This window comes from Eufriesea mexicana, unplaced genomic scaffold, assembly GCF_001483705.2.
Source record: "Eufriesea mexicana isolate 0111107269 unplaced genomic scaffold, ASM148370v2 scaffold8569, whole genome shotgun sequence".
Classification (NCBI taxonomy): domain Eukaryota; kingdom Metazoa; phylum Arthropoda; class Insecta; order Hymenoptera; family Apidae; genus Eufriesea; species Eufriesea mexicana.
In genome coordinates, this window is record NW_016916391.1 from 52893 (window position 1) to 74063 (window position 21171).

The following is a 21171-nucleotide window of genomic DNA, read 5'->3' on the forward strand; positions in this document are numbered from 1 at the left end:
CCTATTACCTGTTCCCTTTACTTCTGCCATTACTTCTGCTGCCGTTGTAATGCTTCTCTACCCCTTGGAGTCCCTCTTTTAGTACCACTGCAGTATTTTTCATCATTCGAATCCCTTTTTTGATAACCTCGATATCTTTCTTCCTTTTAATATAAAAATTCTTTCTTTAGCATTTCGTTTTGTCCTTCTTTTCATTATTGCATTCCTTTATTGCTCTTTTCCTATCTGAAAACTCGCTTTTGATATCTCTACACTGCTTTGGTTATTATCGCAACATAGTTTTTGAAGAAAAAGGGTAGGTTTGATGGGTATGCAAAAGTTTCTGATTTAGTAGAAACATTTTTATCTCGAAGTACCTCAAAGTATCCCTGTGTATCTGTTCTTTGACAATTTCGACAAAATTCTCCCTCATGCCGGGATTACGTATTAAAAACAGCCCTCATTCGCTGTAAATTTTTTTTAATTCAAAAATATGGAGACGACTGTATTTTCCTATCTATAATTTTCTTTGAACTCATCACGAAGCTTCATCTGCATAATTAGGTTATTCAAGCCGCGTTAATGTAATTTGTATTTTATATAGGTGACATAGGGAATTTTTCGTGTTATCACTAACGTAATAGGATGTTTGGGTTCCATATCGGCAAATAGATTTTATTTCTCCGTTTTATCGAGTATTTTAACGATGAAGCTTCCCAGTCAAATATTTTCATATCGACGCATTTCATCGAACAGTAAATGCACACATCGACCCGTGAATATTTAGGATGTTTGTTGTTCGTATTTTTGGGGGCACTGTGACGAAGCGTAAATCGAATGGAATATTCATGAACATTTTACAGCAAGGAGAATCTCGGCTAACGGATAAAAAGCAACGATCGCTGATATTCGAGAACTTTATTTATAAAATACTAGTAAAATTTTAGTGATTTCGGTTTCGATTCGCCTCGAGCTGCAAACGTAAGATAGAACGCGAAGAAAGCGGCATTTCCAACGAGAATTTATCCCTCGGATCAGCACCAGAAACTTCCAACCAGCAATCACAGTCGTAACAAATACGCTATCTGATAGCTCGGCTACCAACTTCTCAACAATAATTCCCTAGACCGTCAATCGTCGTTTCCAAGCGATCAAGCAGCAATCATAGCCTTCGCTGTGGTCTCGGCAAACCTAGCAGCAGGCTCGGTAATCTTCTCCGTTTCCAACAATCCAGCCTGCGACGAAGTTTCACCCTGGGACCTGTTCCTCGCGTGTCCAGACTTGTCCCCAGAATTACTACCTTCACTCGCGACATCTCCATTCCCATTAATCTCTTCCTGCTGCACTGCCTCGCGAGACCCGAATTGGTCATTACCCTGATAACCGTCATCCATCTCCTCGACCATCCCAGCTCCCATTTGCTCGGCATTTTCATTCATCTCGTAGGCATCAGAGCCCTGTTCTTCCTCCAACTGTTTCTGCCACCTGCTACTGTTAACAATCTCTCTACCAACGTTCTGCATCATCTTGTACGTGTTCAATTCCGGTGCCGGGTTGTAGGGACTGTACTTGACATCCGGCGTGTAGATCATCCTGGTGTCACTAGGCTGATTCTTTCGAGGTTGAACGAACCGGTCTGACCCCTGCGTCCGAACAGCTGCTGGACCCCTCCCATACGAATTTCCCATGTTCCACCCTCTGGGAGGTTGTTGCGGTTGAATCATGGGATTCTCTTGCTCGAAAGAGTCGTCGAGATGCTTATCAGCTCTGTAGACTGCTTCAGGGTTCCTCTTTGGCTCATCGTAGAAACTCGAAGGTCTTCTGAAGTTGCCATAGGAAAGCTGATTGTTGGGTAGACTGTAGTACGGTCTTCTAGGAGATACTGGGTCAGATTGGGGCCTGATGAGGTCGTAGAAGGTAGGTTTCCTGTATGGCGTTCTGTCAGGGTATCTGGATACCGGGAAACGAGGTGTCATCGCATCGTAGCTCATGCTACGTATAGGGGTGGTCTGCGCAGGAGTAACGTCAAAATCGAGGTCTCTTCCAATGGTGAAGGGATTCTCGCGTTTGCAGGTGGCTCCTGATTTCGCGACACCCGGGGTCCCTCTGCTTCTAGTGGCTCTGTCATATGTGTTGCTGGGAAAGTTGCCATACGAGTTGCTGGTGTACGGGCTGCTGAATGGGTTATCGTAGGAGGCTGGGTTGTAGGTGGGGTTAGATCTGAACGGCTGACTGGTCTGCCAAGGACTTGGCTCTGAATCAAGTCCATGATACTCTCCTCTCGATGGTGCGTCCCTAGAGGAAACGATTCGTTCGGTAAAGTCGAAGAAGATTTACTCTCGCGAGTTGTTAGTTCGGTACATATTCTGGAAATAATTGGAGGAGATTTGCGAGTCGAACAGTGTGTGTAGAAAGTATTCGTGGAGGAAATAATTCCGAAATAAACCTCTTCTCGATTTATCGATGATGTTTCGTAACGAGGATGATTTTTTGGTGTTCTTGGTATTGATCGTTAAATTATTAGTAGTATTTAAATTAGTATACTATTTAAAGTAGTATTATTTTTATACAATACTAAATATAATTTTTATATAATATTAAATTAGTGTACTATTTAAAGTAGTATTATTTAAATTATTAATTAGTATTTCGCGTGAAAACTATTTGTTAGCAAATAGCGTTCCGTGTAATGAAAATACTATGAGCTTCGGGCGTGTTAATAAAGGGAATAGGTGTTTAGGGAATAAAAGTGTGAAAAAATGTGGAAGATTGGAATTCTTACCATGAAACCAGGGCACCTGGCTGTTCTCTACGACACGAGGGACAGGTAGCATGCCTCAGATATCTCGTTTCTTCTCCCTCGTCCCAGCTTTGGAACCGTGGCGATCCAGAGATCGCGTTTACGAGCAGACAAAGGAGGATGAATCTCCGAGTAGATCGCTCGAACATGCTTATATGGTTATTAAAATTTACAGCCATTCGTCACGCTTTTATAAGCTACCGATCCACCAAGGATATACTTCCTCCTCGTTGCGTCAGAATCTCGCATTTCCTTTACGTAGCCGGAAGTGAAGATGCTTCGATGGTACACGTGTTGAGGTTAGGTTAACCTTGATCTGTTTCTTCGTCAAGGCAACAATCATTGCTGGTGCAACAGTTAATACGAAGCCTTGTTTCTTGTATGGGTATGAGACAATAAGGAAACGAATGTAAATTATTTTTCAATAATTCTTAAGTAATTTTATTTAATTCAACAATTTAATATTCATCGATTATTAAAACTGTGAGAGACACAAAGACAATGTAAAAAGAACAGGATTATTTTTTAATGAGATTTTTTATAATTGAGGTAAAATTTTAAAAAATCCTACTTTTTTCTACAGTTCTGCTTATTTGAATTTAATTCTCCACTTCGTTTGGATAATTAAAAGAAAATCATTGAATTAACGTGGAAATACCTGCTTCTCAATAAGTGCTTAAATTTTTATTTCGGAAGTTAAATTCCATTAATTAATTTCTCTTTCTCCTTTATCTCTCTGTTTAATTCGTTTTTTGAGAATATATAAAACCAAATTTGATGAAATTTTTCATAGTAATTTCTATCAAATTGTTTACACCGAATATAGAAATTTTGGAACAGTGGGACTAGCATTGACAAAGAAAAAAATTATCATTCATCTGGTTCTGTATAATAATTTATTCAATTTTACTAATTATTTCATTTCGCGTTATTCTGCTAAACGGGAAAAAATTATATTACGAAATTCATATTATAACTTGAAGTAACGTCATATTATATCTTACCTCTTGACACGAAGTAAATCTGTATTTTAACTTTCATATTATAACTTTGAATAAAGTTATGTTATATAACTGTAACTTTATATTAGAACTTTCTCTCTGGCGAAAGCTCTGCCTTTGATTTTTTTAGCACCTTTAATGCCATATATTAAAATTGTTACAGTTGCTCATCAAAAGTTAGAATTTTTCTTGCAAGGGTAATTCCAGATTGTGAATTTCCATGAATAATTGTCCTTTATTCGTTTCTAGTTTCAAAATTTATGATAATACGTGAAAAATCAACGAGTGTAAAGTAATAATAAATAACACGATTATTTATATCAGTGTACACTGACAAAAGTTACCACATGAAATACGAGCTTTATTTCTCGTTTCACGCACATATATTTGTTTCAAAGTGAGTTCGTGCACCGCGTACAATTACTCTAATTGCCGTTTTCTGTCGCCTAATTACGCTCACCACGCGAACCTCTCTCTTCGTCCCTCCACCTCTCGTTACACGCACTCGCTCCTTGTTTGCATCGATTTTCACGACAATCTGATCGAAAGATGATTTCTCGTTCCTTAATTTTGTATTAACTTATGATGATTTAATTACTCGTCGTTTAATTCATAATAATTCAACTAACGATAATTTAATATATAATAATCTAACTTATAATAATTCAAGTAATAATAATTAACTTTATAATAATTCAAACAACGAGAATTTAATTTACGGTAATTTAAATGACAATCGTTTATCTCATAATAATTTAAATAACGATAATTCTTGTTACCATAATTCAGAAAAAATGAAATAATTCAGAAACAGAAAAATTCGATTAATTTAATGGCATACTTTCGTAACCCAAGCAGACACTTATTTTAAAAATCTGTATACACTAATCCCTTTTTTCCAAAAATAAGATGCTATTGCATGGTAGTTGCTATGAATGGGTCAAAGAAAATAGGAAAATTTGAAAGCTATGAATGGCTTAGAGAAAATAGGAAAATTTGAAAATTTTTAAAAAATTTCTTGTGATATCCGGAGAAAAATCTCTAACGAAGTGCAACAGCGAAACGTCGATTTTGAATTTGTATTTCCTTTCGAAAAGAGCGTCCATCGATTTTGGAAAGAGATATTTCCATTTAAGAAGTGACGTCAAATGAGAAAGATTTTTCTCGTGCGAATCGAATCGAGATAAATCGGTTCATAGGATCATGGGGTTTAAGTCTAAAGGATGGGGCTGATTCAGACTTCCAAATCGTTCTTTGTGACTCGTTTAAACGTGCCAATATTAACATAAGAATGAAACGAAAGGACATTTTTTGAATGCAAAAGTAGCTGGTTAAAAGAGACATAGAACGCTTCGTTTCCTTCATCTTCGGTTTCTTTCATCTTTATTTATTCTTCCCAAAGACGTAAAGGCGTAAAACTTTTTCCAAATAACCGGGGACAATTTGACAAGAGCATACGAATTTTCCTAAGCAGCCTGTGGCAGCGACGTCACCGCTGTCACGTCCTAGTCGTTTGTATTCCTAGACACGTTTCTCACTGCTATGTATATAACACTTCGTATTTTCCACCCTTTATCCACATTTCTCACGGTTTCACGCGAATATGCTCGATTTTCGTATGCATTTAACGAACATTTTCACGTATAGTCGAGAAGAAAAATTTAGTTTTTAAATTTTAAATTATGGGTACTTTTGGGGGGAAATTTTTCTTAGAAAATTTGGAGGAAATAAATTTATAGGAAAATATTTATATTATTTATTGTAATATTATTATATCTATATTATGTTTATCTTATTAATTATATCTATATTATTTCTAAATATATAAATATATATCGTTTAAACGAAGAAACGGAGTGTAGTTATTAGTATTTATATTTTTTCTGTGTTTACAAGGTGATTTTTTTATTTCGAAAGCAAATTTTATAGGCATAATATAATAACGTATATATCTCTTCAAATATCAGCGTGGTTATTTGTTAGTTGAATTTATCACTTTTTATGATACCCAATTTATCTTGTTGACAGTGGATTGGAGTATAAAATATTGTATTTTTTTCTTTTTTTTTTAATTATAAAATGACACTTCAATATTTGCGTTCTATTTATGACTTTCAAAACTGTGGTCGTTTGAAGTCAAGAATTATTAATTTACTGCTTTATGCCTATCTTTTTGTATTTGCTTCTTTCACGATATTTTTCTTTTTTTTTTTCATATATAAAATATTTGTATCTTTTGTTCACCATTTTCTCCCATCATCCTTTGACCTTTTCCTTTACTTTCACTACACCAATTTTGTCATTTTCCTTTGAGCATTTCCTGTTATACTCCTTGTTCTATTTTGTATTTTTCTTCGATCATTTTCTATTACCTACTCTGTGTTTACCATTTTGTAACATTTCTTTTACCCCCTTGTTTTTTATTATCATTTTTTAATTATTTTTCATCATCCATCTTCCACCATTTTCTAGAATTTTTCTTCCGCCATTTTTTCCCATTTTCTATTATTCTTTTATGTAAAAATTTCGATCACGTTTGTATATATTCCAAGCCTACCTGGCATGTGATCTCTAGTTACTTTTTTAATATCGTTCATCACCGCAGATGGCGCTACGAATGCTCATCCACCGAATATTTCTTCTCAGACAGGACACAGACGACGAAATAATATCAAAGAAATCGCTGCAGACGGTAAAGCAGATCATCAACTTCCTAAAAGAACGTAAGAAATACGAAACCACGAAGCAAGTATATTTTCGCATACTAGATCAACGAAACGTCTGAATATATTTTTTCTCCCTTTTTCCCTTTCTCTTTCTCTTCCTCCTTCTCTCTCTCTCTCTCTCTCTCTCTCTCTCCCTCTCTCTCTAAATGCATTAGACCATGGTTATTTTAATTAAGAGAATCAGAAAATCGCTTTTTTGTTTCAAGATGCCAGAGAGGAGGGTTTGTTTCGACGTGCAGGGCACAGCGATCTCAGGAGACGGATTTTCAACTCGTTGAAGAAAGGGGAAAAACCTCATTTAGGCAACAATGGCGCGGCTCTGGAGTGCGCAGCCGCGTTACAACTCTTTCTCAGCCATTTGAAGAAGCCCGTAATGCCTCAGCACGTTCAGCAACTGCTTCTGGGTAACCAAAAAGTCCCTACATCTTCTTTCAGTAGTGTCGTTTAGTAAAATTTGGTAGATTTAACATGCTTACCTTTGTTCTGAAATTATTAAGTGTAAAAATAGTTCTGGATAACTAGAAGCTTTTTCCAACGCCTCTTTTAATTTTTTAGTAAAATTCAGTCTTGTAATTTATGGCATTAGTATGAATTGAGATGTTTTAATGCTTTCCAACATATTTATGACACTAATCTTTAATTTTTTAAATATCGTTGATACATAAATTTTATTTCTCACTCTCCAATATTTTAAATTGATAGAAACATTGATTACATTTTCCTGTTTTCTTTCTTTCTTGTTTGAAGGGAGAGAATGACATCAATCATTTTAATTAAAATTGTTATTTATTAATATTTGATATAATATTGATCGTTACTTATGAATGTTCTGCTTCTACCTCATAATTCTCAATTTCAATCTACGTTTATTTCATTGTTACAGAATTTTACGTTTTCGTTATCGAAATATTCTTCCAACACTTATACAGCTTCATTTTTATCGCCGAATATCTTTTCTTTATTTTCTGGTTTATAAAGTTTGGTAAATCCGAAAATTTCGCGCGGTAGTGTGTACACGTGTACTTTATCTACGACTTATGAAAATTCCAATATAAAATTGCAAATGTACCAGTAAAACCTAGCGACAAAATTTCCCGATCAACCTAATAATTCAGAAAATAATCATAAATACAGTAACAGCCGATAAAGCGTATATATTACAAAACACTGCGTTTCCTCCGCTTTTTAGCTCAATAAAAATGCTGCTGAAATTGCTGTAATAATTTGTCCAGCTCTTAATATACAAACAGTGATACCAAATATTTTATACAAAAAATTTTCTCTCTAAAACTGACCGTGTTGTAGAAATTTTACAAAAACGTGAAATTCAATAGCAGGAATAGCAGAAATATAAAAGTTCCTTTTATTAAAAAATAAAAATATTAAATTCTTTCAAAAAGAATTAAAAATTCCCAAAATATTAAAAAAAGAGAATAAACTCTTAGAATTATAGAATTTATTCTTGCATTTAATATTTCGAAATTATTTATTATCTCTCTTCTTTACCTATAATAAAAATTATGGATAATTCTCCTGTTACCTAATATCAAAATTAAAAGTTTTTTTTTAATATTCTCTTTCCATATTGAAAGAAAAAACATCTAAGTTAAGAATCAATTTAAACGAACAAATTAAGTTATTCATAATCGTTGTTTAAAAATTATTTGTCCCTTTTTCTTCCTTTCCTATCGATGTTTTATTGCCATTAAATCTCTACGTCACCGGTAACTTCCCTGTGGAATTAATTTCACTCAACTCGACCGTGTAACTGGAACGATTGGTGAATCGCTGCGTTATTGTATTAGATATATAACGTAACAAATTTTCGCTCGTGTATGCATATCTGTTCGCAATTTGGCGAAGCGATACATGTCGCCAATGAAATTAACGAGTCCACCCGGCATCGTGTTAAGTAATAATTCTTCGCGTTGCCTAACCGCAGATATTTGCAAACACTGTGCGCCCGTACCCCCACCACCTGCCGTGCTCTCGAATAACGAGACGCGTTTCGACACACGACCGCCATGCGGCGCTCGCAGCAGCGAAAGGTCGCGATACGTGATACGCGATCGTGATTAAAACTGATCGATTCTCGTCGTGTAAACAAACAAAAGTTACCAAACTGTTTCTCCTCTGAATTGGGCCATCACGTGACGTTTTTGTATTCATAGAAACGGGTTTTATTGGTAAACTGTAATCGTTCTCTTCGTGTTTCTCTTTTTTTTTTTTTTAATCTTTTATTCGATAAACTTTATTTATCGAAAAAATCAATAAATAAATTGATACACGTAAACGTCAAACTTCAAATCGAATAGTTTCATCTCGTCGTTATTCAGTTCTGGCGAAATTTCAAATTTTCCTATACCACTCCATTTGGAAGTTTGTCCGAAACTGTTACCAGAAACGATTTTTGAGAATTTACGACGATTCAAAATTTACCCAATTTTGCGGATTCTACGTTTTGAAAAATTCGTTGGGAAATATGATTATGGTAATTGGCATCAAAAATGAGTATATTTGTTACCGGTTGTTCCTTGTATCATTTCCTCAAAATGATTTAATAATCGAAGATTTTTCTGTCGACGAACTTTACATATGCTTATATTTAAAAATATAAACTGTTCTTTTATGAATTTAATGGACAAAAAGTTATAATTCCTGTAGCTTTTATGTTATTATACTTAATCTTCTTATCTTTTAATAAACAGCTTTTATGAACAGATTTTAATCCAGAAATCTTTTCTTCTTTTATTATCCTTATTGCACCAGCTTTGCATTTTATCTCGTTATTTATATTATTATTATTATGCTCGTCAGAGGAAAGAATATGATTTATTATATTTTTTCAATTTTATGAAGAAAAGTAAAGACAAATAACTAATATAAATAAATGATTTGAGGTGCAATGCAGAAAGAAAATAAATGGTACATTAAAGGTTAATGGATTAATCCAAAATCTACACTGCAGTTAATCTTTGCGACGCCAAGAACTTTCCCCTAGAAAACCACTAGACGTCCATTTATCACAGCGCCATCTTCCCCTCTCTGGTATGTGCGTTGCTGGGGAGCTGGTTAGCGGACGGAATGTGGGTCTGATTGGTTAGGTTGTAACTTTACAATGTAATGAAATCTTCTCTGACACAATTACAAAGACGCTACACACGAATTTTCGACAAACACAGGAAACGAAATGAATTATATAATCAAGCAAATAAATACTACAAAACGTTCGCATAATCAAAGATACGATGTTAACCATTGACACTAAAATTATCAAACCATAAATTATGGAAGTAACTAGTTTCGAACATTTTGATTCTGCAATTACTGCAAACGTGCAGCTGCTTCTGGCAAAATTAATGTTGACTTTGCCGAGATAGAGACGTAATTATCGCTAACATTATTAACCTGCAATATGTAACTAAATGCATGACTGAATTATGTAAATGACAATAATTAAGGAATAAAAAATAAATAGTTAATTAATAAAGAATAAATGGTTACACATATTTCAATAAATATCCACGTTAATTTCGCTTGAAGGAACAATATGTTGCCAATAAATGTACAAACAGTACCTCCTCATGTTGATCAGCATTATTTTGACGTATGTATTTATTCATATCATATCACTTTAATTAATACATTGTAGTAAACCAGGATTGCGATACATAATGTGACATACTACTTGCACTAGCATAGTAATATATAATGCAATATATAATGCATGCCTTATAGTAATATAATAATCAAGTATACTCTACATACTAATATTGTATAATGTAGTACATTACATACTACTATATTAATATATAATATAGTGTACTATGTATATTAATATAGCAATATACAATGAAGTATATATGTGGTACATTAATAATATAGTGGTAATGTAGTACACTGTATACTAATGTATTAATATATAATATATTGTCCTATGTATACTAATATAGCAATATACAATATAGTACATGCAAAATATATTAATAATATAATAGTAATGTAGTACATTGCTAACTAATGTATGAGTAGATAATATAGTGTACCATGTATAAATGTAGCAATATAGCAATATACAATGTAGTACACTGTGCATACTACATTTAGATATACATTACAACCCTAATGCTAACGCAATATAAAAACTACAACGACATAACCCACACTGTACATAATGTCAGGGTATATTGTTAAAATCTTAGGAATTTGAAGAGCACCAAAAACAAAAATGAAGTTAAGCAGAGCCAAGAAAGCATGCCTCTTACTTCTCTACCGTTCCGCTAGACGTTTTTCCGACAACGCACATACATGAAAGCTCTGATCGTTTGCTGTAAATCCAGTTCTCTCGTTGCCATAAATCTTAATGCTCCCTTTCCCCCCTCGCCGTGAAGTAAGAAGGACCAGTGATTAAATGGTAATTTTGCATCGACCAGCTGACAACCCCGGAGTGACTGCCCACGTGATCGCCAAGGATGCACTCGGATTGATACGACAAGACGTCGGTGGACGTCACGGAGAGCTACTGGCTGGTCTTCTTGATTTACTGAGACACTTGACCCTTTCCGGCCCTCCGTCCGAAAGATCAGAGCTCCGTGGTTCACCGCTTCCAATAGCACTGCTTCCGGTCTTTTTCACTTTGACGGTAAAACACTTTAACACAAGTGAACCTGAAACGAAATTGCCATAACAGAAATCGAATTCTACCCCTCCATAGTTGTCGAAAGTCTAAGCGACTGTGGTCCACAAGTCTGGGTTTGACACCCGTAGTTAATTTTCTTCTTTATATCACTGATAAATTTTCTCGGAATCGAAAAGTTGAAAATTTGGGAAAATTACATAAATGCATGAAGAGTATCCTGAAATAACATGATTTGTAAATTCGAAAAAATATTTTATATATAGAAATTGAGGGAGGACTATATAGTCTGAAATAGTGATCTCATTTTTCTTAGTTTTGCATTAAATGTGGTGCAACAAAATAGTAGACAGTTGGAATTATTATTATTATTTTTTTTTAAGTTTATTATATCAATAATCATGTCGAATTTTAGTTACAAATTGATGTGTGCCATGAGTAAAAGAATATCATTAAAAATCATTGTTATAAGAATAGTTTGAGGTTATATATCTAAAAGATAGGTTAGAACAGAGCTTGATACATGAAATATCAGATAAAACAATAACTGCGTTTAATGAAATATATCTAAATAATACAAGTCGATTTATCTTCGAAAGAATTGATTCTAGGATTTACTATATTCGTTAGATACTTTTATTTCCCAAATTAATTGTTGTACTCTGTTTTTTAAACACCCTGTATATTTCTTGCTATATTTTCTTTACCTCTCCATTAAATTTTAAAATTCTAAAAATTCTCACTCCCAAATCTCATTGACAAACTCTTTTTCTTCATGATTTTAGTCTTTCTAACTACCTGCACATAGGTTACATACACATCACACGTAGTTCACAAATACGTACACATTTTCTTTCACTCACTGCACTTTCAAACACCATACTATACACGAATCTGCAATTCGTTTAAAACAAACACAAAATTCTGTAAAAAGAGTACAGAAATATATCGTTCCATTCCGAAAAACACTCATAACCTCAAAATCTCAGCATCCTCTATATTACTGACCTATAAAAACACATTACTAAACGCACCAATTAGATGGAAGCTCTCTTCGTGAATGAGTCTACAATGTTTCGTGCAGAATCTTTTATTTCGGCCTTCATTTTGTTCACCTTTTTCTTTTATCATTTCCGATGCCAAAAGCCATTCGACGGGCCCGCCACACAGCGGCAGATGTCGATAAAACGTAGAGGGCGCGCGGCACAATATGTCGGAGAAAGAATAATCCGAGGAGGAAGGGAAACACGATCTTGGCTGCACGTGCCACGGCAATTCACAAAGAGAGGCACTGGCACTGGTTTCGGCCGAGGCAGCGACGTCAAACACGTCCGGGGTCAAAGGCCAGCCGCCATATTGCGCGCTACGAAGAATATACAAACGCTTTGTCGGATAGAAAAGGAGGATCCGCAGCCGGTTCCTACGTTTACAGCAGAGAATTCCGATCATTTCAAACGTCTCTGTTCACGATGCTTGTTTCTCACTGTATTAGCTATACTGTTTTGAAAGTCATTTCATTCGTCGCGCCACAGTCACCGTTGAATAATGGAAAGAGAAACGTTGGTTTCGCTGGATATCTCGTAGCATTTATTACAAATGGTATTAAATCGTTCCGTATTATATAACGGAGTTACATAACGGAGTTATATATATATATATATATACAGGGTGGTTCACAAGTATGTACAAAAAGATATTTTATACGAAAGTTGCATGGTTTCGAGAGGTGTATCGTATAGTGCATGCACCTTTTTATAGGTAAAAGTGTTTCGAAAATTTTTAGGTTAACTTTGCTATCCTATATGAAATACTATTTCTTATCTTACTTTCTCAACAAAAATTTGGAAGAACGTCAAGTTCTGAGTAAAGATATCTTGTTAACCCTAAATATACTAGATAGGGAATGACTAGGCTTCGTTTTCTGAAAATTTTATTTCGCGTGATGTCAAATTCAACACAGCAGTGTTTATATTTATGAAAAAGGTGTATGCACTGTTTAATATAAAGTAATGTAAACATGCAACGTTTGTATAATACATTCTTTTTTGTAACATATAGGTTAGAAATTATAAAGATGTGCATGTCGCTTGGAACACCCTATATAGTGGAACTACGTAGTAGTATATGTACAGTCAATGCACGCTTATCTGTTACGACGTTATCCCTACCAACAATCATTTATAACTCAAAATTGACTAATTGCTACTAAATAGTCACTAAAATAATAATAATAAATTTTTTCCTTTTTTTTATTCCGTAATTGCGGAATCATTTTATATTATTTTTCCGAAAAATATCGATGGTCGATTGATATAAAATTTGAAGGTGGGAAGAGGTGGTAGATACAAAATACAAAATTTTGACTTTGTGGCATTTATCGGGTATTTGTCAGTCTCCAAGATCTTAATAAAAGACTTTCAGTATCATATACTGAATCATACGTACACGTGTGCATCTGTGAGACTTCGCAGTAGTGTAAATGGCGGCCTGCCAGCAGCTGCACTCTTATCTAACCTAAACCAGTACTGCCGTTATTGCCTCGTCGGTCAGTTGACAGCCGACGACTACTGCTATAGTGAAGACGGTTGTATTACTAACGTCTCTATACGAAGGAAATAATATCTTCAATTACGAAAAATTCTATTTCAAAAAAGTATTTCATTTTAATTAACTACTACAAAATTATAAAGAAATATGATCCTAAAACTATACAAAAATTGTACAATCTACACAAATTTTCTACACGTTGAAGTATGTTAAGTATAATTTACGTCGCATGACAGATGTAGGTCATCGTTATGCGATTTGACATAAACACGTCATTCTAGCTTAAAATAATATTTCAAGAACGAAGTGCCAATTAAAAATTTATATTTTGGTTTTAACCTCCCTCCTCATTATTCTCTTCAAATATCTTGTCAACTATTCACTGATGCTTTTCTAAAAATACAGTCTTATTTTAAATAAGATTTTATTAAAAATTTCCACCAAAATTTTATCTAAGATTCCTACATTCTTCTACCTCACGATTCAAGAAGAGTCGTTCTGCTGGCCTTTGTGTTGATTTGTGTCTACTCTTGGCGTGATGTATTGTTATTCGTTTGTCTCTGGCGCGTTCCGATCTCTTTGCGCGTTTTAACCTCGTCGTGCAAATGTTCGGCAAAGCACGTGGCCAAGGTGTATGATAATTTTTACCTATTTATTTATATTACATTTCGTACCCTGTTATCTTAATATTAATGTACGTATTCATTAATTTCGCGAATTGCTTGTTTCATTCCATAGTAATATAACCGTGATGTATATCCGTGTAAAAATTACGTTGAGACAAAGATGACCGTATTGCGCGTTCGAGAAAAGAAGGCACAGAGTGTTTACGTCTTTACGGCTGATTAACTGACACTGCTGACAGTCCTTTGATCACAGGCAGTGTTCGTTATTGGCTGAAAAAGGTGACCGATGATCAAGGGAGTGTCAGTGGAGTTAATCAGTTAATCCTTGGAGCACGCTCACTCGTTCAACGGTAACGGGGTCTCTTGAGACCCCACACTGATATTCCGCCAATCATGCTCGAGACCCCCACCCTTATTCCACTACTCCCACCACTCCCTGGAATAGCTGACCGTAGATGAGCGACGCAGCAAATTGACACCTGGTCGGCTTTGCATCTAACTTTTTGGTGTAGCATAGTATCTAACAATATTTATAATATACGGAGGAAAATAGTTTATTTAAAAAATGAAAAATTTTATAAACATATTTGTTATTTATTTATCACTGGGTACATACAACATAATTATGTTTTATTACAATTTTTTTGCATGTGAATCCTTAACATTTGACACATTTCATACTATACATGTTACGGTTCCCTAGACATTATAATACTTGGTGATGATTCATTTTGTTTGCTGAGTTTTCTGCCCGTAGCTTCAGTGGCCAAGATAATATGCTTTATATTATAATTCATAAAATAATTCATAAAATGAAGATATATTTGGCAGATTTATTCTTTCCACTGTTCCACTGAATACTATTGTAGCTAATGACGTTGGAATTCTCCATGCAGTCAGTTTATATTACAGCGATAAGAGTAGGGTCAGTAGACGTTGATCTCCTTGCCTACATCACTAACTTCCACTCAATCGAAAAATAGTAGGGTCTCTAAAGACCCCGTAACCATTTCGCGAGGGTTAATCACGTGCCTTCTTTTCTGGAACGCGCAGTACTTGCACGATTTTGGCACGTCGTAAAACAGCCGCTCGAACTTTTGTCTCCGTTTCACTCGCTCTGAATGCTTCTCACTCTGGTCTTCGACGTACTCAACAATGAGCGAGTCCCGGGGAGATAATAGCCGACAATTCCCAGAACAACTATCTCCCCGGATAACTGTTGCGATGCGGACACGAGCGTGCGACGATTAAACGGGCATTTCTGTACACGTCCAGCGAAATTGGAAAGAAATTATTTACCGCGATTCTAATTGCACATAGAACGTAAAAATCACGAAAGATAATCCATGACGAAATACACACATTTTTTTACCGTTTTTCTTAACGACTTCAAACAGATTTAAAATTTGCTCGTGACTTATGTCATTTATATTTATATTTTGCACTCTAAATACTTTCTTCATTCGGTTAATTTTCTGGAAAGAATATTTTGTCATGGAAAGGAATAAATTATGAATGTATGCGAATTTATTTGTAGATTCGACTCAATTTTTCTTCTTTACGGACGAATATGGAATTAAATAACACGTTGGTTATAAATATCCCCGTAGTGGCGCTGCTGTAGTGTATAGGTTAAAATAATTAAATTCATATTAATTATGCGTGCATTACATAATTGAACGAAATATGAGACAGAATATTTTTCGAAATTATTCGATGGACCTGAAAAAGTACCCTTTTTCGATTAGATTAATGCAGGATGTTGCGAAGTTGAATCTTAATTACAATATTTTAACTCGTTCATCGAATATGACATAATCCGATTATTATTTATGCTAGCATGTGTTGAAGCCTTTTAATGGTAATGGGTTGGATACTCAAGGGATTTGTAAAAACTACCTCGAAAAATCCTTGCATGAAAGATTTCTAGGCAAAATGGCGAAAAATGAAAGAAACTCGAAGGAACATATTTATAATGTTTTTGTTTATTTATCTGACAATTCTGTGCAAAATGCATTACTTAGAAGTTCTTCTTAAATTCAGCTGTAAATTTCCTGGGCAATTTAATAGAAGGAAAGCTACTAAAGTACGAAAAGTTTTGGGAACTTAAGACCATTTCTCTACCGGTACTTTTTGGTTCTTCTATCGTCGTAAAAAGAACAGAGAAAAGAGTTTATATTATTTACTATGCTTTCAAAAAAAGGTATCATCAGAATGCAGCCTTGTGAAATGTAAAATGCTTGCGTTTTGTCCATTTTCTGAAGTCGACAATATTAAACAGTCTACAGTTTTTTCGTTTAATATATACGGTACTGTTATACTACTATAACTCGTACTATTTACCACTCTGACAAAGAGAAAGGAAGAAAATAGCATTATAATCCAAATTTATGGGCCGTAAAGTATATTCGTGTTATCCTTTATTCAAAATTCGTGAAAATAAGTTCGTGATTTATTTTATTTGCAGTTTAAAAGAGATTACTGTCACTTTTATATGCTTGTATTATTTATTATACTTCGAAAAAAAGTGCTATGGTAATCCAGGCTTATGGACCATAAAATATTTCCGTTTTGTTCTTTCTTTGAAATTAGTAACATTAATAAATTTACATTTCGTTTTATTATAAAAATATTCTCCAAAAAAGAGTCTCATATAGTCATAAAATTTTTATCATTATTGTTATTAAATATTAAATAACAAAAAATATCAATGACTAATTGATAGATACTAAGAAAGATACATAACAATAAAATTGCAATTAAGAACGTTTTTGAAAGAAAGATCCATTGATCTATGAATCTTTAATAAATTTCCATGTGCTTGAAAACTTCCATTTTAAACATGACTATACATTGAAAATTGTGTTTCAAAAATATGTCTGAAAATATAATTTGTATTGATATAATAAATAATAATTAATAATATTAATAAATAATAATAATGATAAATAATATTATCGATTAAGATAAATGTTAAGCTTTCTGTTTACCGACATACACTTGATCTCCATTAAAACTAAATTTTCTGACAACATATACTCGATGCACGATTGTATTTTATTTTCCTTTCCACAATCATTCTCAGTTTATTTCATCGTGTAGTTCGCGAATGATTATTTTTACACGTTCACTTCGTTTAATCCCCTTTTCCTCAAGGGCTTTGTCATTTTTACGAGCTTTTACAGTTCTTAAGACCCTCTTGAGAGAAGTGCATCGTCGATCCGATTTGGAAACATTCCGATGATGGAAACAGGCAAAGACGATTGGCGATGCAGATCGACGGGGATTTCAACGTGTCTGATCGATCGCTTTGCTGTTACAGCCGGCCGACCTGGTGAAATGGAAGCAAGTGGCCGCCAGATTCAGCGAATTAATTACCGAGGCCCCCGAGCAACTGCAGTTGAATGAAAATCGATCGTACGAAATAGCATCCACGAGACTCTCTATTGGGAACGTCGGCAACGTAAGAAACGGAAACTTTCCTATGGTTTAGAAACAGTTCTATACGCTAATAATTAATTAATTAATTAATTAATACGATCGTATCTCGATGAGTCGAAATTCGGAGAAAAAAGTTACGAGTTTTAGGTTATGTCGTTTCCACTTACAGAAATTTTTGGGGCAAAAGGGATTCAATAATCCCGAAAATTTGATATAGAGAAGCTTTATTTGTTTATTTGAGACAGTGTAGACTTTTTAACTTAACTGCAACTAGTTTGGGAAATATTTTGAGGTTAGAAATTATATCTTAATATATAACATATCTTAACTGTAATATATCTTGCCCTAGTATGATCTACCTTTTATTTTTTAGAACGGATTTCATTTACTAAGAAAATTTGGTATTCGTTAAAATAAATTCAGTCAAAGTGAGCCATAGACAGATCCAAAAATTGAAATATGTTCAAATAACATTTTTTCATAGTCTTCTTTTACTTTTTGAGATTTTCTAGAAATACCATCCGCATCTCTTGAACCACTTAAAACATTGCAGACCCATCGATAAACATCGTTGACGACCATTTCCTGATGGGTCTGGTTTCCATCTGGGCCCCAGACTTCCTCTTTTACAATCCCCTTCGTCTATTTTCTTCAGTCATACGACATCCATCAATAAATAATTAAAAAAACAATTGGAATTGTGGGGGTCATCAGTATGGCTATCTAGCAGGCCCTTCCCTATATGGGGATACTATTGAAAAGTTTGGAAATTGTATACATAGAAAATTGTATATATAGGTTTTACCTAACCTAACCTAAGCTAAGAGGCCCTGCCTTATATGGGGATACTATTGAAAAGTTTGGAAATTGTATACGTAGGAAATTGTATATATAGGTTTTACCTAACCTAACCGAACAGGCCCTGCCTTATGTGAGGATACTATTGGAAAATTTGGAAATTATTTATATAGGAAATTGTATATATAAGTTTTACCTAACCTAACCTAACAGGCCCTGCCTTATATGGAGATACTATTGAAAAGTTTGGAAACTGTATATATAAGTTTTATCTAACCTAACTTAACAGGCCCTGCCTTATATGGGGATACTATTAGAAAGTTTGGAAACTGTATATATAGGAAATTGTATATATAGGTTTTACCTGACCTAACCTATGCTAAGAGGCCCTGCCTTATATGGGGATACAATTGGAAAGTTTGGAAATTGTATACATAGGAAATTGTATATATAAGTTTTACCTAACCTAACCTAACAGGTCTTGCCTTATATGAGGATACTATTGAAAATTTGTTTGAAAATTGTATATATAGGAAATTGTATAATATATATAGGTTTTTACCGAGGAAGCCCTCGAATCTCTTTCAAGTAGGAGTCTATCTATTAGGAAGCGTGAGAATGATGCCGTCACAGAAATGAATAAAACTAAAAGACGAGTAACTAACGAAACGAACAAACCGATGGAAACGCTTATTAAAATCAGTATCTGTTCATCCAGTTTCTCTTTACCAGCTTTCAATGCTCACTATACAATCGGTCTCGTCAATAGGACGAACGCTACCAGAAGGGAACTGAGGCAGCTAACGAGATTACACGAAATCTCTTTATACTGTTCCGTCTTCCGCCTCGCGGACTATAGAAGTAATAGTAATCGTTGGAAGCACGAGATTCGCTGCGCATTTGTTAGTCGACGATTCCACTCGATGCTCTCTCGTATTAATCTTCCCCTGATTCGAAGCACTTCCGGCTAACAGCAATGGCGGACGAGGGAGAAGGGATGAAATAAAAGGCGAACAGCGATCAGTTCAGAATCGTTTCTTTTCACGTCGATACCTGCCGGCATGGAAAAATCTCGGTACCTCGGGCAGCGGCGATTTTAATAACAAATTTACACAAATGTCCTTTTTATCGTTCTAGGTTAGGTTGGAGAGATAACCGGGATTCTCGCTGTGCCGTTGCATGGCCCACCGGCGAGCAGACTTCACCCAGCGATTTCCAATTCGAATCGAAAGCACCCGGCATTAAGCGGCATTAATACAAATGTAATTCTTCGATATAAATGTAATGGAACTGTGTAAATTACCTGTACCTCCGCGCCCGCGCATCGACCATCGCGTGAGCGGACATTTTCCTAACCTCTTTCTTCCCTTCCATTTTATCTCCCATTCTTTATTTGCTTTTTATTTTTCACTCGGATAGCGACGAATCCCTGTCACGTCGAGCTCCCATTTTTACCGATTATGGTTTACCGCGAAAAAGCTGGTGGATGTACACGGAGAAAAATTGAAATATATATACATGGTGCTCCAAAAGTTGTAGACTCGGATGAATTTTGTGTACGAATAATTGCTTCAAATGTTTAGAAATAAACTCTGAGCTTGTAAAGCGAGATGATTAATATACCAAAGATTTCTTTGAAAATTTCATTCCTAATTTGTAAACAAATTTATATATAAAATAAGAATTTTGGATATCTATTAACTACAAAATCGAAGACTATAAGTGCATGTACATTTTTGAAGTGAAATGAGAGAATATCGAAATGAAAACAGTTCAAAATTATAATTAAATAGAAATAGATTATTTCTTATTATAATATATTATTAATTAAATAGAAAAAGAATTAATTAAATAAAACTACCACGAGTCAGATATTATGGTAGTCTTAATTGTTATATTTTAATAGCTATAACATATATACTATATTTAACATTACTTTCAAATGAATATAACTGTTTTTTAATTGAAAAATAAATAAATATATACATAACTGTTATCATCATATGGAAGATTCATGTGCGGTATATATGTGTGAAAAATAAAATGGTAATCCAGAAGGGTTTTCATAAAAGAAAATATTGTCCAATTAGAAACTCGGTTTTATAATTCACTATATTCTCTACATTATACTTCATATTTAATAATTATAATTTTATTTGAAATTATCCCTATCCGAAACGAATAAATCAATAATAATCTACATTAAATTTATATAATAATTACACAAAGAAAAGGAATTATTGTCCATCTAGAAAATCCGTTTCATCATTTTTTATATACTCTATATTATATTTTGTATTTAATAATTATAATTTTACTTGAAATTATCTGTCCTAAACGAATAAAATCAATAATAATTCCATATAAATTTCAAGATAAATAAATTAACGATTAATTTTAGGAGTAGGATATAACATAATATTCCTGTGACATGAATTTTATACCATCGATATGAGTTAAATTTTAAAGGAAGAATTACTGGTTTTAACTAGCATGTAGTTAAAGAAGATGAAAGATAGTAGATATAAATAGAGGCAGAAATGAAGGAAGTACCGAAGAAGGAAAAGGGAAAAACAGTATTCTGCACGTGCCTCGACGCCGCAAATGTACTTTCGCG

At 34.2% G+C, this 21171-nt stretch overlaps 2 protein-coding genes across 2 annotated transcripts; one reads left to right on the forward strand and one right to left on the reverse strand.

The window, feature by feature from the left end:
* Nucleotides 1-1130: 1130 nt before the first annotated feature.
* LOC108552937 (uncharacterized) lies at nt 1131-2928 on the reverse strand. Its single transcript, XM_017907636.1, has 2 exons — nt 2762-2928; nt 1131-2274 (listed from the first exon to the last, which is right to left on the reverse strand). The coding sequence occupies exons 1-2, from the start codon at nt 2926-2928 to the stop codon at nt 1131-1133; spliced, it is 1311 nt and encodes a 436-aa protein (XP_017763125.1).
* Nucleotides 2929-6385: 3457 nt separating this feature from the next.
* LOC108552940 (uncharacterized) lies at nt 6386-19709 on the forward strand. Its single transcript, XM_017907639.1, has 5 exons — nt 6386-6503; nt 6713-6910; nt 10940-11148; nt 17638-17778; nt 19692-19709. The coding sequence occupies exons 1-5, from the start codon at nt 6386-6388 to the stop codon at nt 19707-19709; spliced, it is 684 nt and encodes a 227-aa protein (XP_017763128.1).
* Nucleotides 19710-21171: the final 1462 nt, after the last annotated feature.

Coding starts and splice junctions, on each gene's coding strand:
- LOC108552937 (XM_017907636.1), bottom strand. CDS start 2,928: ATGTTCGAGCGATCTACTCGGAGATTCATCCTCCTTTGTCTGCTCGTA. Junction 2,275..2,761: donor CCAGGTGCCCTGGTTTCATG/GTAAGAATTCCA, acceptor CGTTTCCTCTAG/GGACGCACCATCGAGAGGAG.
- LOC108552940 (XM_017907639.1), top strand. CDS start 6,386: ATGGCGCTACGAATGCTCATCCACCGAATATTTCTTCTCAGACAGGAC. Junction 6,504..6,712: donor CATCAACTTCCTAAAAGAAC/GTAAGAAATACG, acceptor TTTTGTTTCAAG/ATGCCAGAGAGGAGGGTTTG. Junction 11,149..17,637: donor CGGTCTTTTTCACTTTGACG/GTAAAACACTTT, acceptor TTGCTGTTACAG/CCGGCCGACCTGGTGAAATG.